At 55.0% G+C, this 15132-nt stretch overlaps 1 protein-coding gene across 3 annotated transcripts in view; it reads left to right on the forward strand.

Annotated features, from left to right (window-relative positions):
* KIRREL3 (kirre like nephrin family adhesion molecule 3) overlaps window positions 1-14239 on the forward strand; it is a 357534-nt gene extending 343295 nt beyond the window's left edge. For all 3 annotated transcript variants that reach the window (XM_058856947.1, XM_058856948.1, XM_058856949.1), the window contains 4 exons: window positions 2203-2310; window positions 5925-6034; window positions 12053-12139; window positions 13348-14239. In XM_058856947.1, the coding sequence (XP_058712930.1) occupies window positions 2203-2310; window positions 5925-6034; window positions 12053-12139; window positions 13348-13791 (749 nt within the window). In that variant the 3' untranslated portion in view covers window positions 13792-14239. The remainder of the gene's footprint in view (window positions 1-2202; window positions 2311-5924; window positions 6035-12052; window positions 12140-13347) is intronic.
* The last annotated feature ends 893 nt before the right edge of the window (window positions 14240-15132 follow it).

Consider the following 15132-nt stretch of genomic DNA (forward strand, 5'->3'; position numbering starts at 1 on the left):
TCCTGCACATTTTCCCCACTCCATTCCCTGCATGGTTCTTCATCATCTTCATCCCTATCATCACCTGCTTCTCTCTGAGCTCAGCCTTGCAGATCCCATTCCCCAAAGCTGAGAGCCAGCCAGCCCTCCCAGGGCCTCCAGGCTCCTGTCTCTCCAGCCCCTTGCTCCATATTCACCTGGGAAGGTCAAAACAATCCCAGCAGGAACTGCCACTGACAGGAGCAGCAGGAACAGTTGGCAGGAGCCCTGGTGAGCAGGCAGCCTCAGAAAATCCTGGTTTCTTTGTGCCGTGGCTCAGCTGCTGTGTTGGAGGATTCTGATTTTTAGGGTGAGCTTCTTGGGGCAGCTGGACCTTGTTCCCTGAACTCCAGCTCGAGGCAGCAGAGGACTGAGGGGATTTCCCTTTCCACCACCTGGGCACTCTCAAGGGTTTGGTGATGGATTGGTTCAGTGCCACTTGAGTCATGTCAGCAGTGGCCCAGCTTGAGTGACGTGTGACACATCAAGGGACCAGCAGGCTCAAGCAAGAAATCCATGAGCAAGCCACAAAGTGAGAAACATCACTTCTTTTTTATCAAGTGAGAGCAGAGCCTAAACTTGATCAGCACCACATGATTATCACCCTGCAGCTCCCAAATTAGGGCTCAGGATCCAGGAGCTCCACAGCCATGGCTTAAGGGCACCTTGAAGTGGATTTAGAAGTCCCCTGTCCCGCCTGGGATTGGGTTAACGAGGAAGACACCCTTTGCTGACTACACAGGGGATGCTGGTGGAACAAGAACTGCTCCCAGTCCTGCCAGTAGGGGTGTGCCCCCCTGGGAAGGCTGGAAGGCACAGGTGGGATCTGTGGTCTCAGGCCCAGGATGAAATCGGTGCCCAACCCCAGCTCCACACCAGAGGGCAATGGGAAATGGTTCCTGTATCCCCCAGTCAAGCAATAATCCCTGGGCTTTGCTTCTCAGTTGGGTCACCCCCTGTGTCCCCAGGGTCCAGCAGCATTCATGTCCCCCATCTGCACACACCTCTGAGGAGAGCCACCTCTCTGCATACATTTTTCCTTAAATTCATCCCATCCATTTCCAAGGCAGGGGCTCCAAGGAGAAAACATCTTCCAAGGAGGTGTCTGGGGAAGTTGTGAGGACACACTCCCCCAGCTTATCTTATCCAGGGTTATCCCACTTTTGGTTCACAAGATCCTACAGAGTGTTTAGAAAGAAAAGGAATGGGGACCTAGAGCTACCTGCAGCTTTAGGGGAGAGGATCTTTGGGATGTAGCTTTATCATCCCAGCTGAGGAAGGCAGTTTGTGGTACCCACAGCTGTGGTGTCCTACAGTGTGAGTGCTGCCCAGCTCTGCCCCTCCTTAATCCAGCCCAACACTCACTGTGAAGTCAGAGCTGTGCCTGGAGGAACTGGAGAGACAGAGCACAGGGATAACAAGGCTTGGGGCTCCAAAACTGACCCTCTCACCATAAGTGTGATTTTCCATTCTGCCCTCCCCACACCTCACAAGCTACTGCCAGGGCCTGCATAGATAAATCAGCTTTGCTGGCTCAGCCACAGCCCAAAATCCCCACCAGGAACTTGATGACAGAGTTCTTGTAAGCAGAAGGATGTGAGGATGCAACCCCTGCTCTGCCTCCCACAAACCCTGCCCACACATCTCACCCTGCAGTGCTCAGCCCCAGCATGGGCCATCCCTCCTGTCCCAGTCTTTGTAGCACCCTGAGGAATTTGGGAAGGATGACAGTTGATAAGCCACAGGAGAAGGCAGGAAATTGGAATATAAAATAGGTAGGGGCTGTGAATGATGGCTTGGGTTAAGTCATCCTTCATCCTGCTCGGATGCCATTTCTCTTTCTTAATAATATTAAAACACAGTCTTCTTTTGTACTTCATCCTTTAGAGAAGCTCATTCATTAACCCACAGGGCATTAACAAGAGCAGTTGCTAATCTGCTCCTCTGGCTCCCCCCTCCTCTCCTCCCAGGGTAAACTGAGGCACAGAACGAGCAGGGTTGTGCAAGCTGCAGCGTCCCACGGGCAGCCATGCCAACAGGGATCAGGAGCAGGGAAAGAGACCCCAAACACCTCCCTGGGCTCATCACTGAGCCTCTTGCCAATAGCCAGGGGTGGGTCCCTGGGGGAAAAGCCCCCTCTGTGACCTTCATCCCACTTCATGCTTCCTCTCCTTCCTGTTGCAGAGTCGGTGCCGATGGCGGTGATCATCGGGGTGGCCGTGGGGGCCGGTGTGGCGTTCCTGGTGCTGATGGCCACCATCGTCGCCTTCTGCTGCGCCCGCTCCCAGAGGAGTAAGTGTCACCCCCCACCAAACTGCGTCCCTTTGGAAGGGCTGGGGGGACAGCTCTGGGGAGAGGGTGAATCGAGTGGAGCAGGGAGAAATCAGAGCCTGAATTAATGACACAGTTGGCTGAATTTACTTCTCCGCACAAGCTGCTTCTCCTGTTGCTCTACCAAGTGTTTGCTGCAAATGGCAGCCCTGTGGGAAAAGGGAAGGGTTTATGGAAAACATGGAGGGTAACTGCTGATCCCTGTTAGCAGCACAGGCAGCTCAGGAGGTGTGCAGGGGACCTCTTAATCTCTCCCTTGGAGAAATCCTGAGGTCCAAGAGGGAGAAGCATTCTCACTGTGCCACATCGGTGCTTAAAAACCCTCCACAGTTCTGCTTCTGTTTTAATTCCAGTTTTCCTGACATGCATATTCCTGGCAGGAATGACAGCCAGCAGAGGGGCTTTTCATGGGACTTGTGCATTTTGGAGTCTGGCTGCAGTGGGAATACGAGTTAAAGTGACATTAGAGATGCAGGTAGAGCAGGAGAAGGAGGAAGCAGTGTGGCATTGTCTGGCCTCATTAAAAAGACACTGGGAAATTAAAAGAGGATTGTGGGCTCCATGAAAAGGCACCAAACCAGGAGGGAGAATTGTGATTGTCTAGAGCATTCCAAGCCTCTGGGGAGAGCAGGAGATCCTTGGCGCTGCTCCCGGCTTGTGAGACGCTTGGTACAGATTCTGGGATGCCAAACTCTCCACATGTGTGCCAGAAAACCCAGTTGTTGTTCTTTTATTTTTCCTCCCCTTGATGGTTTACAAAGCCATCAAAGACACCAGGCTGCTCCTAGATTCAGTAAGGACACATGGCCTCCCACTGCAGAAATGTGTTTAATTTTCAGTGTGATAATGATGCCTCTCCCCGTTTTTATCCTTTTTTTTCTTTTAACTCTCACAGCCTCCATTAGCAAGAATTAATTAATTAATTAGGGGAAGCAATTTCTCTTGCTTTTTGGGGAAGGATTGTTGATGAACAGGACCCAAGACCAGGCCAGTTTGATGTCCTGGAGGTCATTTGGCAGCAAGGGACAATGCAAGTACCTGAACGGAGCAGGGCCAAGCTGTGTTCCCATGTCCAGGGGCTGTTTCTATCCCATGCCACATCCTTCAGAGCAACAGAGAGCCTGTGGTTCATTATTTCCCTCTTGTTTGATGGAACCAGATGGTGCAGGGCTCTTTACAGGACACAGGATTTCACAGGAATGCCATGACAACAGATCCCTGACATGCTGAAAACACCGGGATTTAGACCCTCACAAGCTGGAGGCATGCAAGGATGGGCTGCTCTTCAAGGGGACAGTCAGGAGGGGACAAGGCCATCCCAGCCAAATGCCTTGTGTTATTTATCCCATTGGTAAATCAGAAAGAAGAGGCATTTTCCTCACCAGGGCTGGGAAAATAGGTTGTGGAAAGAGGAAACTGGGGACATGGTGGCAAGGTTTGAGGTCCCTTTTCTCCATTGTGCTTCTGGTGCTACCCCATTTAGAAAAGGTTTTTGGGTCTCCAGTTCATCAGAGGCTGCTGGGTCTGGGCATCCTCCCTGCTCTGCTGCTCCCCTGGCAGTGTGATTCCCTGGGGAGAGATCAGCAGCATCCCCAGGCCAGGGCAGGGGTTCCTGTGCTCCCTACAAGGCTTCACTTTGGGATCAGAATAAGAGGTCGCCCAAGAGATCAGCAAAGATCCCTGCCCTGATCTCCCCTCCCCAAAACCTTATGGGAAGGGAAGAGCCAGACCCAGCTGGGGACAGCAGCAAATCCAGGGTGCAGGTGGGATTCCTGAGATCCCTGCATGGGGTGCTGGTGGCACTGAGGCCATTCAGTTCCCCTTTGCCTGGCTCCAAAAGCCACTGGAAGCTACAAAAACACAGTCTCTCCTTGTGTTTGGGGGGAACTGGGAGCATCAGCAGCTGAACCAGACCCCAGTGACACTCAGGGCGCAGAACCTCGCAGGGAAGGAGTTGGATGTGCCAGGTGGATGGGATTTTACCCCAGCTTGGAGGGTCGGAACACCAGGCTGAAAGGTGAGGAAGGAATTTCATCTGTTAGCGGCGTGCGATGAGCGGAGTTATTACAGAGATCAGCTCAGGAATGATGGGATTGACAGAGCACTTGGATATCAGGGGAAGGGCTCATTTCCTGCCAGGATGACTGCAGATTCCTCTCCCAAGACAAATACTGGAGCACTGTGCCATCATTTACAACAACAACCCAGTGCAGGCTGTGGGAACAGTTGTGTTGAGGGGACACAGTGACCCAGCAGTGACTCTGGAGAAGGAATCCCCTGACCCAGCCACTGCCCACTGCTAACAGCAATGGGAGAGGCAATTCCTGACCATGTTTTGGGAAAATGCAGCAAAAAAAAAAAAAAAAAAAGGAACCAGGTGCAGATACACCGAGCTTGGAGGCTCTGGAAAAGAAAAAAATTTACTGCACATCTGTTGTTATATCTTCAGTGACTTAATAGCCTAGAGTTATTTAAGGGGGAACACTCCTGGGAGAGGAGCTGTAAGACACTGATTAGCTTCTTGTGATTAAAGACAAAGGCTCCAGCACCAGGAATGTGGTCCCAGCAGGACAACATTAAAAAAATAAGCTGTAACTTCCCAGTGAACGGCTTTGCCTTGTGCCCTGAGCCTTGGAGAGGTCTGGGGACTGCAGGTGTGGAGGACAGGAGACTCCAGGAGAAATGAATTCAAGGACAGAGCTTCGAGCTGGTATCGGTTACGTCATTCAGTTTGGATTAGAGATAAAATTCCCGGGGGTCCAGCCTTTTCTGGACTGAACCCCACAATCCTGGCCTGGCAGGGCGCTGCTGGATCTGCCAGCTGGAGGTAGATCTGACAAACCAGCAGTTCAATGCAGTTTTTGGGCTGGCACAGCCATTCTGGGAGGTGAGAGCCAGATCCGTGGCTGGGGGCCGGCTTCAAAGCTGTTGAGGTCTTGCTGCTCAGATTTGCCTCCATCTCTGCTTTTCATCTCGGCTTTGTGCCGCCGTTCTGCTCCTGCTGCTCCACGTCTGTGGTTTAATTCTGCTAAAATGACTTGTTCAAAGCACGCCTGACACCTTCAGGGAAGGCAGGGAGTCTCTCCAGGAATGTTTCTCTCTTCTCTCATTGTCATTTCCAGGCTGCTTGGAGATGATAAAACGTCCCTGGCTACATCTGTGCTCATTGCTTGGCCTTTTCCATGTGATGTCTGCACCCCAGACTGGGGGAGGCTTTTCTCAGGGGTTCCCAGTGCCTGGGCAGAGCTGGTCCATCCCTCAGGAGCAGTATTTCCTATGGATCAGCAGGCTGGACAATGATTTCACTCCCTGTGGGAACAGTTCTGCTTCAGCCCAGCCCTGGTAACAGCACCGTGAGTGTGGCAGAGGCCAAGTGAGCTCCAGAAGGAATTCCTGCAGGAGTCTGAGCTGCCCATGCCTTATGGCAACACAAATATTGCTCCTCCAGCTCTCCGGTGGGCTTGCTGAGCCGGGTTTGTTTTCTCTGCTGCTGCCAGGAATCCTCAGTCAGGTTCCTGCAGAAGCTCCACCACTGCCTCGGACTAACTCCCTTCTCCATCTCCCTCTTCCCCCAGATCTCAAGGGTGTGGTTTCTGCCAAGAACGATATCCGTGTGGAGATCGTGCACAAGGAGCCGGCCTCGGGCAGGGAGGCAGAGGAGCACCCGACCATCAAGCAGCTGATGGTAAGGAATTCCTCCCCCTCCCTAAGCTATTGCTCCGGGCAAAGTTTGATGGTGACAAGCGCAGACAGGCGTCGTTCAGCCCCGTAATAACCACTGAAGGCAAAGATGCTCTTCCAAAAATGTTGTTCTCGAGATTCACATCCTCTCACCATAAAAACTCCTGGAGTGAAGCTTGGCTAACGAGGAGGGAGAGGGGTTTGCTGCAGTGGCCCATCTGCCCGCCGGGATAATTGCAAAGCAAATTGGCCACCTCACACCTGGAAAGCTGCAGAGGGCAGGGACACACACAGGGTGAGCATGGGCTGATAATGAGTTCATTAACCAGCGAGGGCAGCACCGAGGTGTGCGCACAGGGTTGGATGCTCACGCCAGGGCTGTGGCTGCACCTGGCTCTGGAACAGCACGGGAGGTGTCACCGAGGTGCCCCGAGGCCACTGTCCCCACCCCGGGACACCGACAGACACGGGCAGAGCAACAGGAGGATGCCTGAGATCCCAGGAAACCCAGCTTGGTGCATCCTCACCTCCAGCCCCTCTGGGTGCTGCGGTCTGTTCCCCGTGTCTCAGACCCTTTCTCTTGGCTTTCACTTGCTGGTGACAAAAGCTGGAAAAGAAACCTGCAAAACAAAAGGAGATAAAAGAGCAGATGGGAAAGGGGATTGAAGAAGCCAGTGGCTGCTGGGTGGTTTTTTCCTCCCATAACTCAATTTTTTGGGCAGCTCTTGTATGTCCTGCCTGCAAAAGCTGTTCCATGAATGCGTGGTGGGAAAGCAAGGCTGATCATCACAGGGTGGGCAGAATTGCCTGCTGAAATGATCAGGATTGCCAGCTAGGGAGCCTCCAAACAATGAAGCAGGAGGAGGTGGAGATCCAGCAACTTATCCCAGCACCACTGAGGTTCCTGTGCAAGACCCTTTGTTCCCAGTAGAGCTTTGCCTTGAGAAATCTGCAAGTCCATGGTGGGATTTGCAAGGCTGGAAGGACAGAGGAGGCTGGGGTTGGATTTGGAGCAATCTGCTGGGATGAAGAGGAGTGAGAAGCTTACTCTCCATGGGACCCTGTACATCATCTGTGTGATCAGCAGTACTAAGCCCAGATCTGGCTCCCACAGGGACATTTGAGATCATCCCAAATCCCACTCCAGACCATAACTGCCAGGCTGGAAGCACACACGAAACCTCAGCAGAACAGAACATTTACCAGAGTGAACAAGGAAGAGGATGGTGGTGGGAGGTCAGACACAGGATTTTGGAAGCCATCCTGGGGTCTTTCTTAGATTATTTGCAGGAGCCAGGGTGTGATTTCACATCAGCCTCTGCCTTGGTGAGGCTGGGAATGGAGCAGAGCTGAGCTGGGCACATTGCAATGAGGATTCTGGCAGGGTGGAAATGGTGCAGAAAGAAATGACAACATTTGTTTGAGAGCTGGGAAAAAATGCCTTAGAGGGAGAGGCTGTGGAGCTCCTGGGTTTATCAGCCAGACTGGTGAGAGGTGGTTTGGTCATGGCACAATGGAACTGTTTAAGTGTGAGCAGGGAAGACAAAGCTGAGTGCTTTCAGATGTGACACAACAGATTCACAGCCTGGCTGGACTGGAAGAGGGCAATTCTTCCCCTTTCCTGGCCAAATCCAGGTATTTTTCCTGAAAATACAGCAGTTGGGAATGATTCATTGGATCAGTGCCATTCAGGAGCTGGAAGAGGTGGTCCATGATCTCTGACCCTGATGCTGGGGGCTTGGGAGATCCTACCTGCAGGGAGAAGGCATCAAAGCCCCCTCCCCTGCCTGGATCAAGGCGTCCCCACCCTCATCTGCCCTCAACAAGCACATTCCCAGGAAATACTCCCCAATTCCTTCTCTCCTCAGAATCTGCAGGGACCTGCTCTGTCCTTCATCCACATCTTTGCTGTGTCCAGCAGCAGGTGTGGGCATCCTCCTCCGGTCAGCAGACACCCAGCCCTGGATGCCAAACAGGCTCCTGATAAAATGTTCCAACTTTATCAGTGAAATGAAGGATCAAGTTACAAACTTCCTCTTGCTGATGAGGAGCAATGGGACCTCTCTAGCAGGAGGAGGAGGGCAGTGCCCAGCACCTCCCTGCCCTCACCCTGGGATTTTCCAGCTCTCCCTCCTCCCAGTGCCAGCATTATTCCCTCTGCTTCCCCATGTGCCTTCTCTGAGTGTCCTGTGAGATCTCCATCCCTTGAGGTGATCTCCTCACCCTCACTAGCTCATCACACCTTGCAGTTTCATACCAGCTGTGGCTGTCCTTGCCATGCCTGGCTCTGGGTCATTAATGTGGATGTTAACGAGGAGCAGCCACGCTGGCAAACATCTCCTCCATCCTAACCCCATCCCGACCCCAGCACAGCCTGACCTGCTCCTGCTGAATTTCAGGCTCCTCAGCACCGTGGATGTGCCTTTGCTCCTCGGTTTCCCACGGTGTCCTGCTCTGTCACAGAGAGCCAGCGTGACTCTCCGTCCCCCAAACGCTGTTTTGTCATTCTCCAGCCATCTGTGACCTCCGCAGCCCACCGTGCTTTTCACAAGTAATTATTCATGCATCTATAAATTCATTAACACCTCAGGATACGCGTCACGCTGGCTGATTTGCATATGTTCATATTGCCTCGGCAGCATTCCCACCCCCTGCCCCCAGAGCTGTTCTGCCAGGCAGCGCCTACGGGCAGGGAAAAGGCTGCCAGCTCTCGTGGCTGGAGGCGAAAGAGCCTGGAAAAGGGTCTGATGGTGGGGAAGATAAACCACAAGAGCCACATCCTCCCTCCTGTGGGATGCCTTGGGCTGTGAGGAGGGAGATGAAGGGCATCATCAAACTCCTCCCTTAGCACGGCCAGGTTCATTCCTGGCTGTGAAATGGGGCTGATAATCCCAAAGGAGCCATCCCCACTGCCATGAGCAGTCAGACACAACCCCAAAGTGACAGGCAGGCAGGGGCACCCCACAGATCTCCATCTCTGGATCATCCCTTCCATCAGAGGGATCCAGTGTGGCCAGGCCTCACCTTTGGTTGATATTTGGAGTGGAATAGTCAAAATAATCAATCCAGTGATAGGTTTAACTTCTTCTGTCTCCTTAAACCCATCCTTCTACTCCAAGGGCTGTTCCCAGTTTGTTCACAGCCTTCACAGGTGATCAGCACCACACACCTTTTCCAGACAGGTGATCAGCACAGATCCCAGTGGAAGAGGAATAATCGAGCAGAATTTCCATTCTGAATTTCCATTCTGCAGCCCAGTGGACACAGCATCCCTTTCCCTGCCATGTTCCATGTGCCTGGTGGCCACTGCCACTGCCGCTCTGCGAAACACCAGCAACCCTGAGCTGTCAGAGCCGGGTCTGAATTGGACCTGAGCTGTGTCTCCACAACATCCAGCTTCACTGGGAGGCCTGGGGAGCATCTCTCCCTCACAACCGAGCCCTTCCAGCAGCACCAGCCCATCCAGAAACAGGATTTTGGGGAGAGGTGGGACAAGGAGCTGCAGCTTCTCCTGTGGTGGGCAGCTACACCCAACCCAGCGGAGCTCACGGCACTGGGCAACCGAGGCCAGAGCCGGGTTTGAAGGTGATAAAGTTTCTTGGAGCTGGGAATTCACAGAAGGGTTCTTTATTCATGGGTTTGTTCCCTCCCTGGGAGCAGAGGAAGTCGAGAATCGTCACCAACATCCCTCAGCCTGGTGACGTCTGGCCCGCACAAGAGCTGCCAGGTGGCATCCAATTACCCAACCAGCCAGAAATATTGTAATTAAACCTGGCAGGGGGAGGCACTTCGAGCTCGCCAGGTCTGGAGGATACTCAGGGCCCTGAAACAGCATTTCAAAAAATATATTGTGTCCACTAATGAAAGCCAAGAATTTAATATCCTGCTGGATTCTCCATCTCAGAGGCTTCATTTGGTGGTGTGAAACGTGGGGGAGCTCCACATTTCCAGAGCAGACCGGGAGGCACGGCACTGCCTGCTGCTTCCAGCCGGTGTTTCCCTGCACTGAGTGACCCTGGGCAGGAGCTTTGCTCTGCTGGGATGTGCTCCTCGAGCCAGCACAGCCAGGCTGAGGTGATGTTCAGGATCTGGAGGGCGTCCCTGCCTTTTGCAGTGGGGAGAACCGAGGCAGTGGCGGTCAGGGATGCGGGGATGTGATTTGTCACATCCCTCAGCCACGCTGATCCAGGAGACATCGGCGAGGTTTGGGAATGGGCAGGACTTCACACCCCACCTGCCATGAACTGGGGATGGGGAAGGCTGCTGGTGCCTGGCAGTGCCAAGCAGGATTAAGTGCTGGCATGAGGTTCCCAGGATGGGAATGGTGGCTCTAACAGGCATTAATATCCTCAGCCACCTGCACAACGAGGCCCAGAGCATATTGGTGCTGTCACCTGGCTGGAGAAAGCCATGGATCTGGAAAAAGTCCAGGAATGACACTGGAGCATCCCATGCCAGCACACTCAGATGTGTCTGGTCTCTCTTTCTATGTATTTCCCTCTCCCCCTTCATAATTCCCGTTAATATTGGTGATAGAGTGAACTTGAGTTAACTTTTGTCCCTTCCTGGTGTTTACTCAGTGATGACAAAGCAGAAATCACACTAACGAGGATCCCACCACTAATTAATGGTGTAAAACTTTAATAAAGTTGACATTAATGACCAGATGTAATGGGAGAATTGAAGATTCAATGATGTGATGGGGCTTTGTGGACCTCATCTGGGGACTCCCTGCAGTCCCCAAATCCACGAGGTGCAGCCAAATTCAGAGCCCCGGGGACAGGCAGGGTCCCCACGGGGCTCAAGGAGCATCCCAGTGCCTGGATCATTCTCACCATCACTTCAAGAGACAACATAAAATGGCTTAAAAGAGCCCACCAAACCCGGCATTAGTTGCAGGGAGGTTTGGTCACAGTGGGACTGGTCCCTTGGTTCCCATCTCACTTCTCTGGGTCTGGTCCTGCCCACTTGGGTCAACCGCACCAACACAAAAAAAAAGAAGTCAAATTCAAGGAGGAGAAGTGGTTTTTCTTTTTCATTGCGAGCTGGGAGCTGTTTCGGTAGGGTTAACACCCCCGTCTCTGCCTTTGCAGAGATGCTTCAGAGAATCGAGGGGGTCGCCAGGGCTGGCAGAGTAAAAAAAACCCTGCACATCCCATTTAGCTGCACTCGTTTAATCCTCGGCGACACTTGTATTTATCCTGGTAAATCAATGGCTGGTACTGGCTTTCTTTTCCCTAGGAAAACTCAGGTACTTTAATTTATTGCCTTTAACAGCCACATCAAAGGCTTTCGAGAGATGAACAGCAAGTGCTGCGGGCTGAATTTCCACCGCCACTTACCATCTTAAAGAGGAGAGAATTTGGGCAATAAAAGGGGATTTTGGGGCTGATGCGGGGCTGTGATCCCAGAGAAGCCGGGCTGGAGGCGTCCGGTGAATACGGGAGAAGCTAAAAAAAGGCAACTGAGAAATTGCCTTGATAATTATCCTGCTTCCTGCACAGTCCCGCGTGCTGAAGGAAGGGAATTAAAGCCGTTGTGTAATTAATGTGCACCTTGCCCCTCCTCTCCGCCTCCCCCGATCACAGCCAGCCTTCAAAGGAAAACTAATGAGGCAGCCAAGTTCAGCTGCAAGTTCAGCTGAGGAGGAGAGGAAAAAAAAGAAGGGAAACAAAAATTTTAAAAAAAGGGCGATTTTGGGGGTGTTGCTTTGGGCAGGTGAGTGCAGCCCCAGCCGTCACCAAGGTAAATAATTTGTTTTCTGCATCAGCCCGGCTTTTTCTGTCCTAAACAGGGAAAAACAATCTGTAAGGCAGGGAATTGTGTGGCTTTTGTGCATCCACCCGGCTCCACCGCCCTCAGACACGGCTGGGGGGTCCCTGGGCAAGTCCTTGAATCCAGCTGGTGGCAACTTCCCAGTGCCCTGGGGCTGCTGATGGATGTGGGGCTCACCCCACATGGCCTGGGGGTGATGGGGAACCCGGGCTCAGGGGTGCTGACCCCTGCCTGCATCCTTTCCTAGATGGACCGGGGGGAGTTCCAGCAGGATTCGGTGCTGAAGCAGCTCGAGGTGCTCAAGGAGGAGGAGAAGGAGTTTCAAAACCTGAAGGTGAGCTGGATCCTGGGGCCTGCCTCTGTCCCCAGTGAAGATCTAGGGTCAGAGCCCCCCTCTCACTCCTGGCAGAGGGGCTGGAGTGCTGGGAGCAGGGCAGAACAGCTCACACCCAGCACTGCTGCTGCAGGCTGTCCCTGGTGTCCCCATGGTGCCTGTCCCAGAGGGCTGTCCCTGGTGTCCCCATGGTGCCTGTCCCAGAGGGCTGTCCCTGGTGTCCCCATGGTGCCTGTCCCAGAGGGCTGTGTCCCTGTGGTGTCCCCATGGTGGCCTGTCCCAGAGGGCTGTCCCTGGTGTCCCCATGGTGGCCTGTCCCAGAGGGCTGTCCCTGGTGTCCCCATGGTGCCTGTCCCAGAGGGCTGTCCCTGGTGTCCCCATGGTGGCCTGTCCCAGAGGGCTGTCCCTGGTGTCCCCATGGTGCCTGTCCCAGAGGGCTGTCCCTGTGTTGTCCCCATGGTGGCCTGTCCCAGAGGGCTGTCCCTGGTGTCCCCATGGTGCCTGTCCCAGAGGGCTGTCCCTGTGCAGGGAGAGGCTCTGGCATGCTGGAACTGTTTTGTGGTCCCTTTTAGCAGATTTTAGGGGAAACACGGAGGTGTGGTGCCAGGACAGTGCTGTGCAAGGGGGACTTGTGTGGAGGGGGCTGAACAGGCTGGAATCCACTGATAGCACAAGAGAACATTGCTGGTGGTTGAGGTGTCCTCCAAAGGGGGGCTATGAAAATGGGGAAGGGTCATATAAAGAATGGCTGAGGTGACTTGGCTTGTTCAGCCTGGAGGAGACCAAGGGGAGATTCCTCAGGGTCTGCAGCTTCTTCCTGAGGGACAGTTCTAATCTCTGCTCTCTGTGACCAGCAACAGCACCTGAGGGAACAGCTGGAGCTGGGCCAGGGCAGGCTCAGGCTGGATTTAGGGAAAGGTTCTTCCCGCAGAGGGTGCTGGCACTGCCCAGGCTCCCCAGGGAATGGGCACAGCCCCGAGGCTGCCAGAGCTCCAGGAGCCTTTGGACAGAGCTCCAGGGATGCCCAGGGTGGGATTTGGGGGTGTCTGTGCAGGGCCAGGGGCTGCACTGGATGGTTCTGGTGGGTCTCAGGATATTCAATGATTCTAAGTCCCGCATGTCCCGGGTGGATGGGCAGGGTGGGCACCCGAAATGCCACGGTACCCAGGGAGACCTCACCAACCTGCCCCACTTCTCCCACTCCCCAGGACCCCACCAATGGCTACTACAGCGTGAACACCTTCAAGGAGCACCACTCCACCCCCACCATCTCGCTGTCGGGCTGCCCGGCTGACCTGCGCCCGGCCGGCAAGCAGCGGGTGCCCACGGGCATGTCCTTCACCAACATCTACAGCACCCTGAGCGGGCAGAGCCGCCTCTACGACTACAGCCAGCGCTTCGTGCTGGGCATGGGCAGCAGCTCCATCGAGCTGTGCGAGCGCGAGTTCCAGCGCGGCTCCATGAGCGACAGCAGCTCCTTCCTCGACACCCAGTGCGACAGCAGCATCAGCAGCAGCGGCAAGCAGGACGGCTACGTGCAGTTCGACAAGGCCAGCAAGGCCTCTGCATCCTCCTCCCACCATTCCCAGTCGTCTTCCCAAAACTCAGACCCCAGCCGGCCCCTGCAGAGGCGGATGCAGACGCACGTTTGAGCCCTCCGGGGACGCTCGGGACCCTCCGCGTGGGCGCCGTGGCTCCGTGCTCGGACAGTGGCGCCCGACGGCAGCGGAGGTGGGGAGAGGCCGGATCCAGCCCCCCCAGAGCGGGGCTGTGGGGCAGGGGACCGGCCGAGCATCCCCCCCTCCCTGGTACATGCTAAGCACAACCCCGCTGAGGACGCGCTGGGCCCCGGGGAGCCGCTCCCTCGGCGGTGCCCCACAGCCGCTCGCCTCCGCTTCCCGCTGCCCTCTCCCAGCCGCCTCCTCCCCTTCCTTCGTGCTGTTCCGTGTCCATTCTTATAGAGTCCGTTTCGGGGGGTCGGGGGGTCCCGCCGTGTGGGACAGGAGGGGGGGACAGCGGTGGGACAGGGACCCCCCGGGAAGGGCCTCTCCACGCTGTATCGCGGCACCGCGGTCAATACAAGAGGTGTTTCTCGTGGCACGCCTGGGCTGATGGCCACCCCGCGGGGACATCGGCTTCCCCGGCACCCTGCCCCGGCACGGACCTGGCCTGGAGCCTGGGTGTGCCATGGCCTCCTGGGGCAGGCCCCGTGGGGGTAGAAATGGCCGGTGCTGGAGGGAAACTGAGGCACGGGGCAGCTGGCACCGCACAGCCCCAGCGTGGGAGCCAGGAGATGGGGCGTCACAACAGGTAAGGGGATGCAGGGACACGAGGGCATGGGGACAGGCCACCCTCCCAGTGACTCCCAGCCCCAAGACTCCCTCACATCCCCCCAACAGGCCCCAGGAGTGCCCAGCCCATCCCAGCCTCACCAGGACTTTATTGGGTGCCAACACGAGCCCCAACACCCTATCCATGGGTCCCCCCAACACCTGCGGCCCCACGGGGGCAGAGGGGACCCTACACCACAGGGAGAAGGCACCAGTCAACCCCTCCATGGTGGCAAATGCCCACCCCTGGAGCCAAGCACACACCAGCCCACCCAAGGCCTCTTGTCCCCAACACCAGTGGCACGTGGGCCCTGGGTGAAGGCTCCACCATAAATAAGCATTTAAATTAATTAAATTACTCTGCACCATCAAAGGGCCATGGCAGACCCCAAAGCCAAGCACCCCAGGGTGCCCCCACCCAGGGGGGCTGTGGGGACGAGTCCCTACGCCAGCGCTAAGGCACAGGACAGGGCCGCCAAGTAAAAAAGGAAATTAAAAAAAAAGGGGGGGACATTAAATATTTGGGGGGAGGTCCAGGGTAGGGAGGATGCAACATTAGCCTTCAAAAGCTCCCATTCCCTGGGGGAGGAGGGGCCAGGACCCCCAAAATCAGCCCCTCAGCAGGGCCCTCGTCAGTGTATGAGGGAATTAAGGGAAAGAGAA

The sequence above is a fragment of the Poecile atricapillus genome, chromosome 25, assembly GCF_030490865.1.
Source record: "Poecile atricapillus isolate bPoeAtr1 chromosome 25, bPoeAtr1.hap1, whole genome shotgun sequence".
NCBI classification, from domain to species: Eukaryota; Metazoa; Chordata; class Aves; order Passeriformes; family Paridae; genus Poecile; species Poecile atricapillus.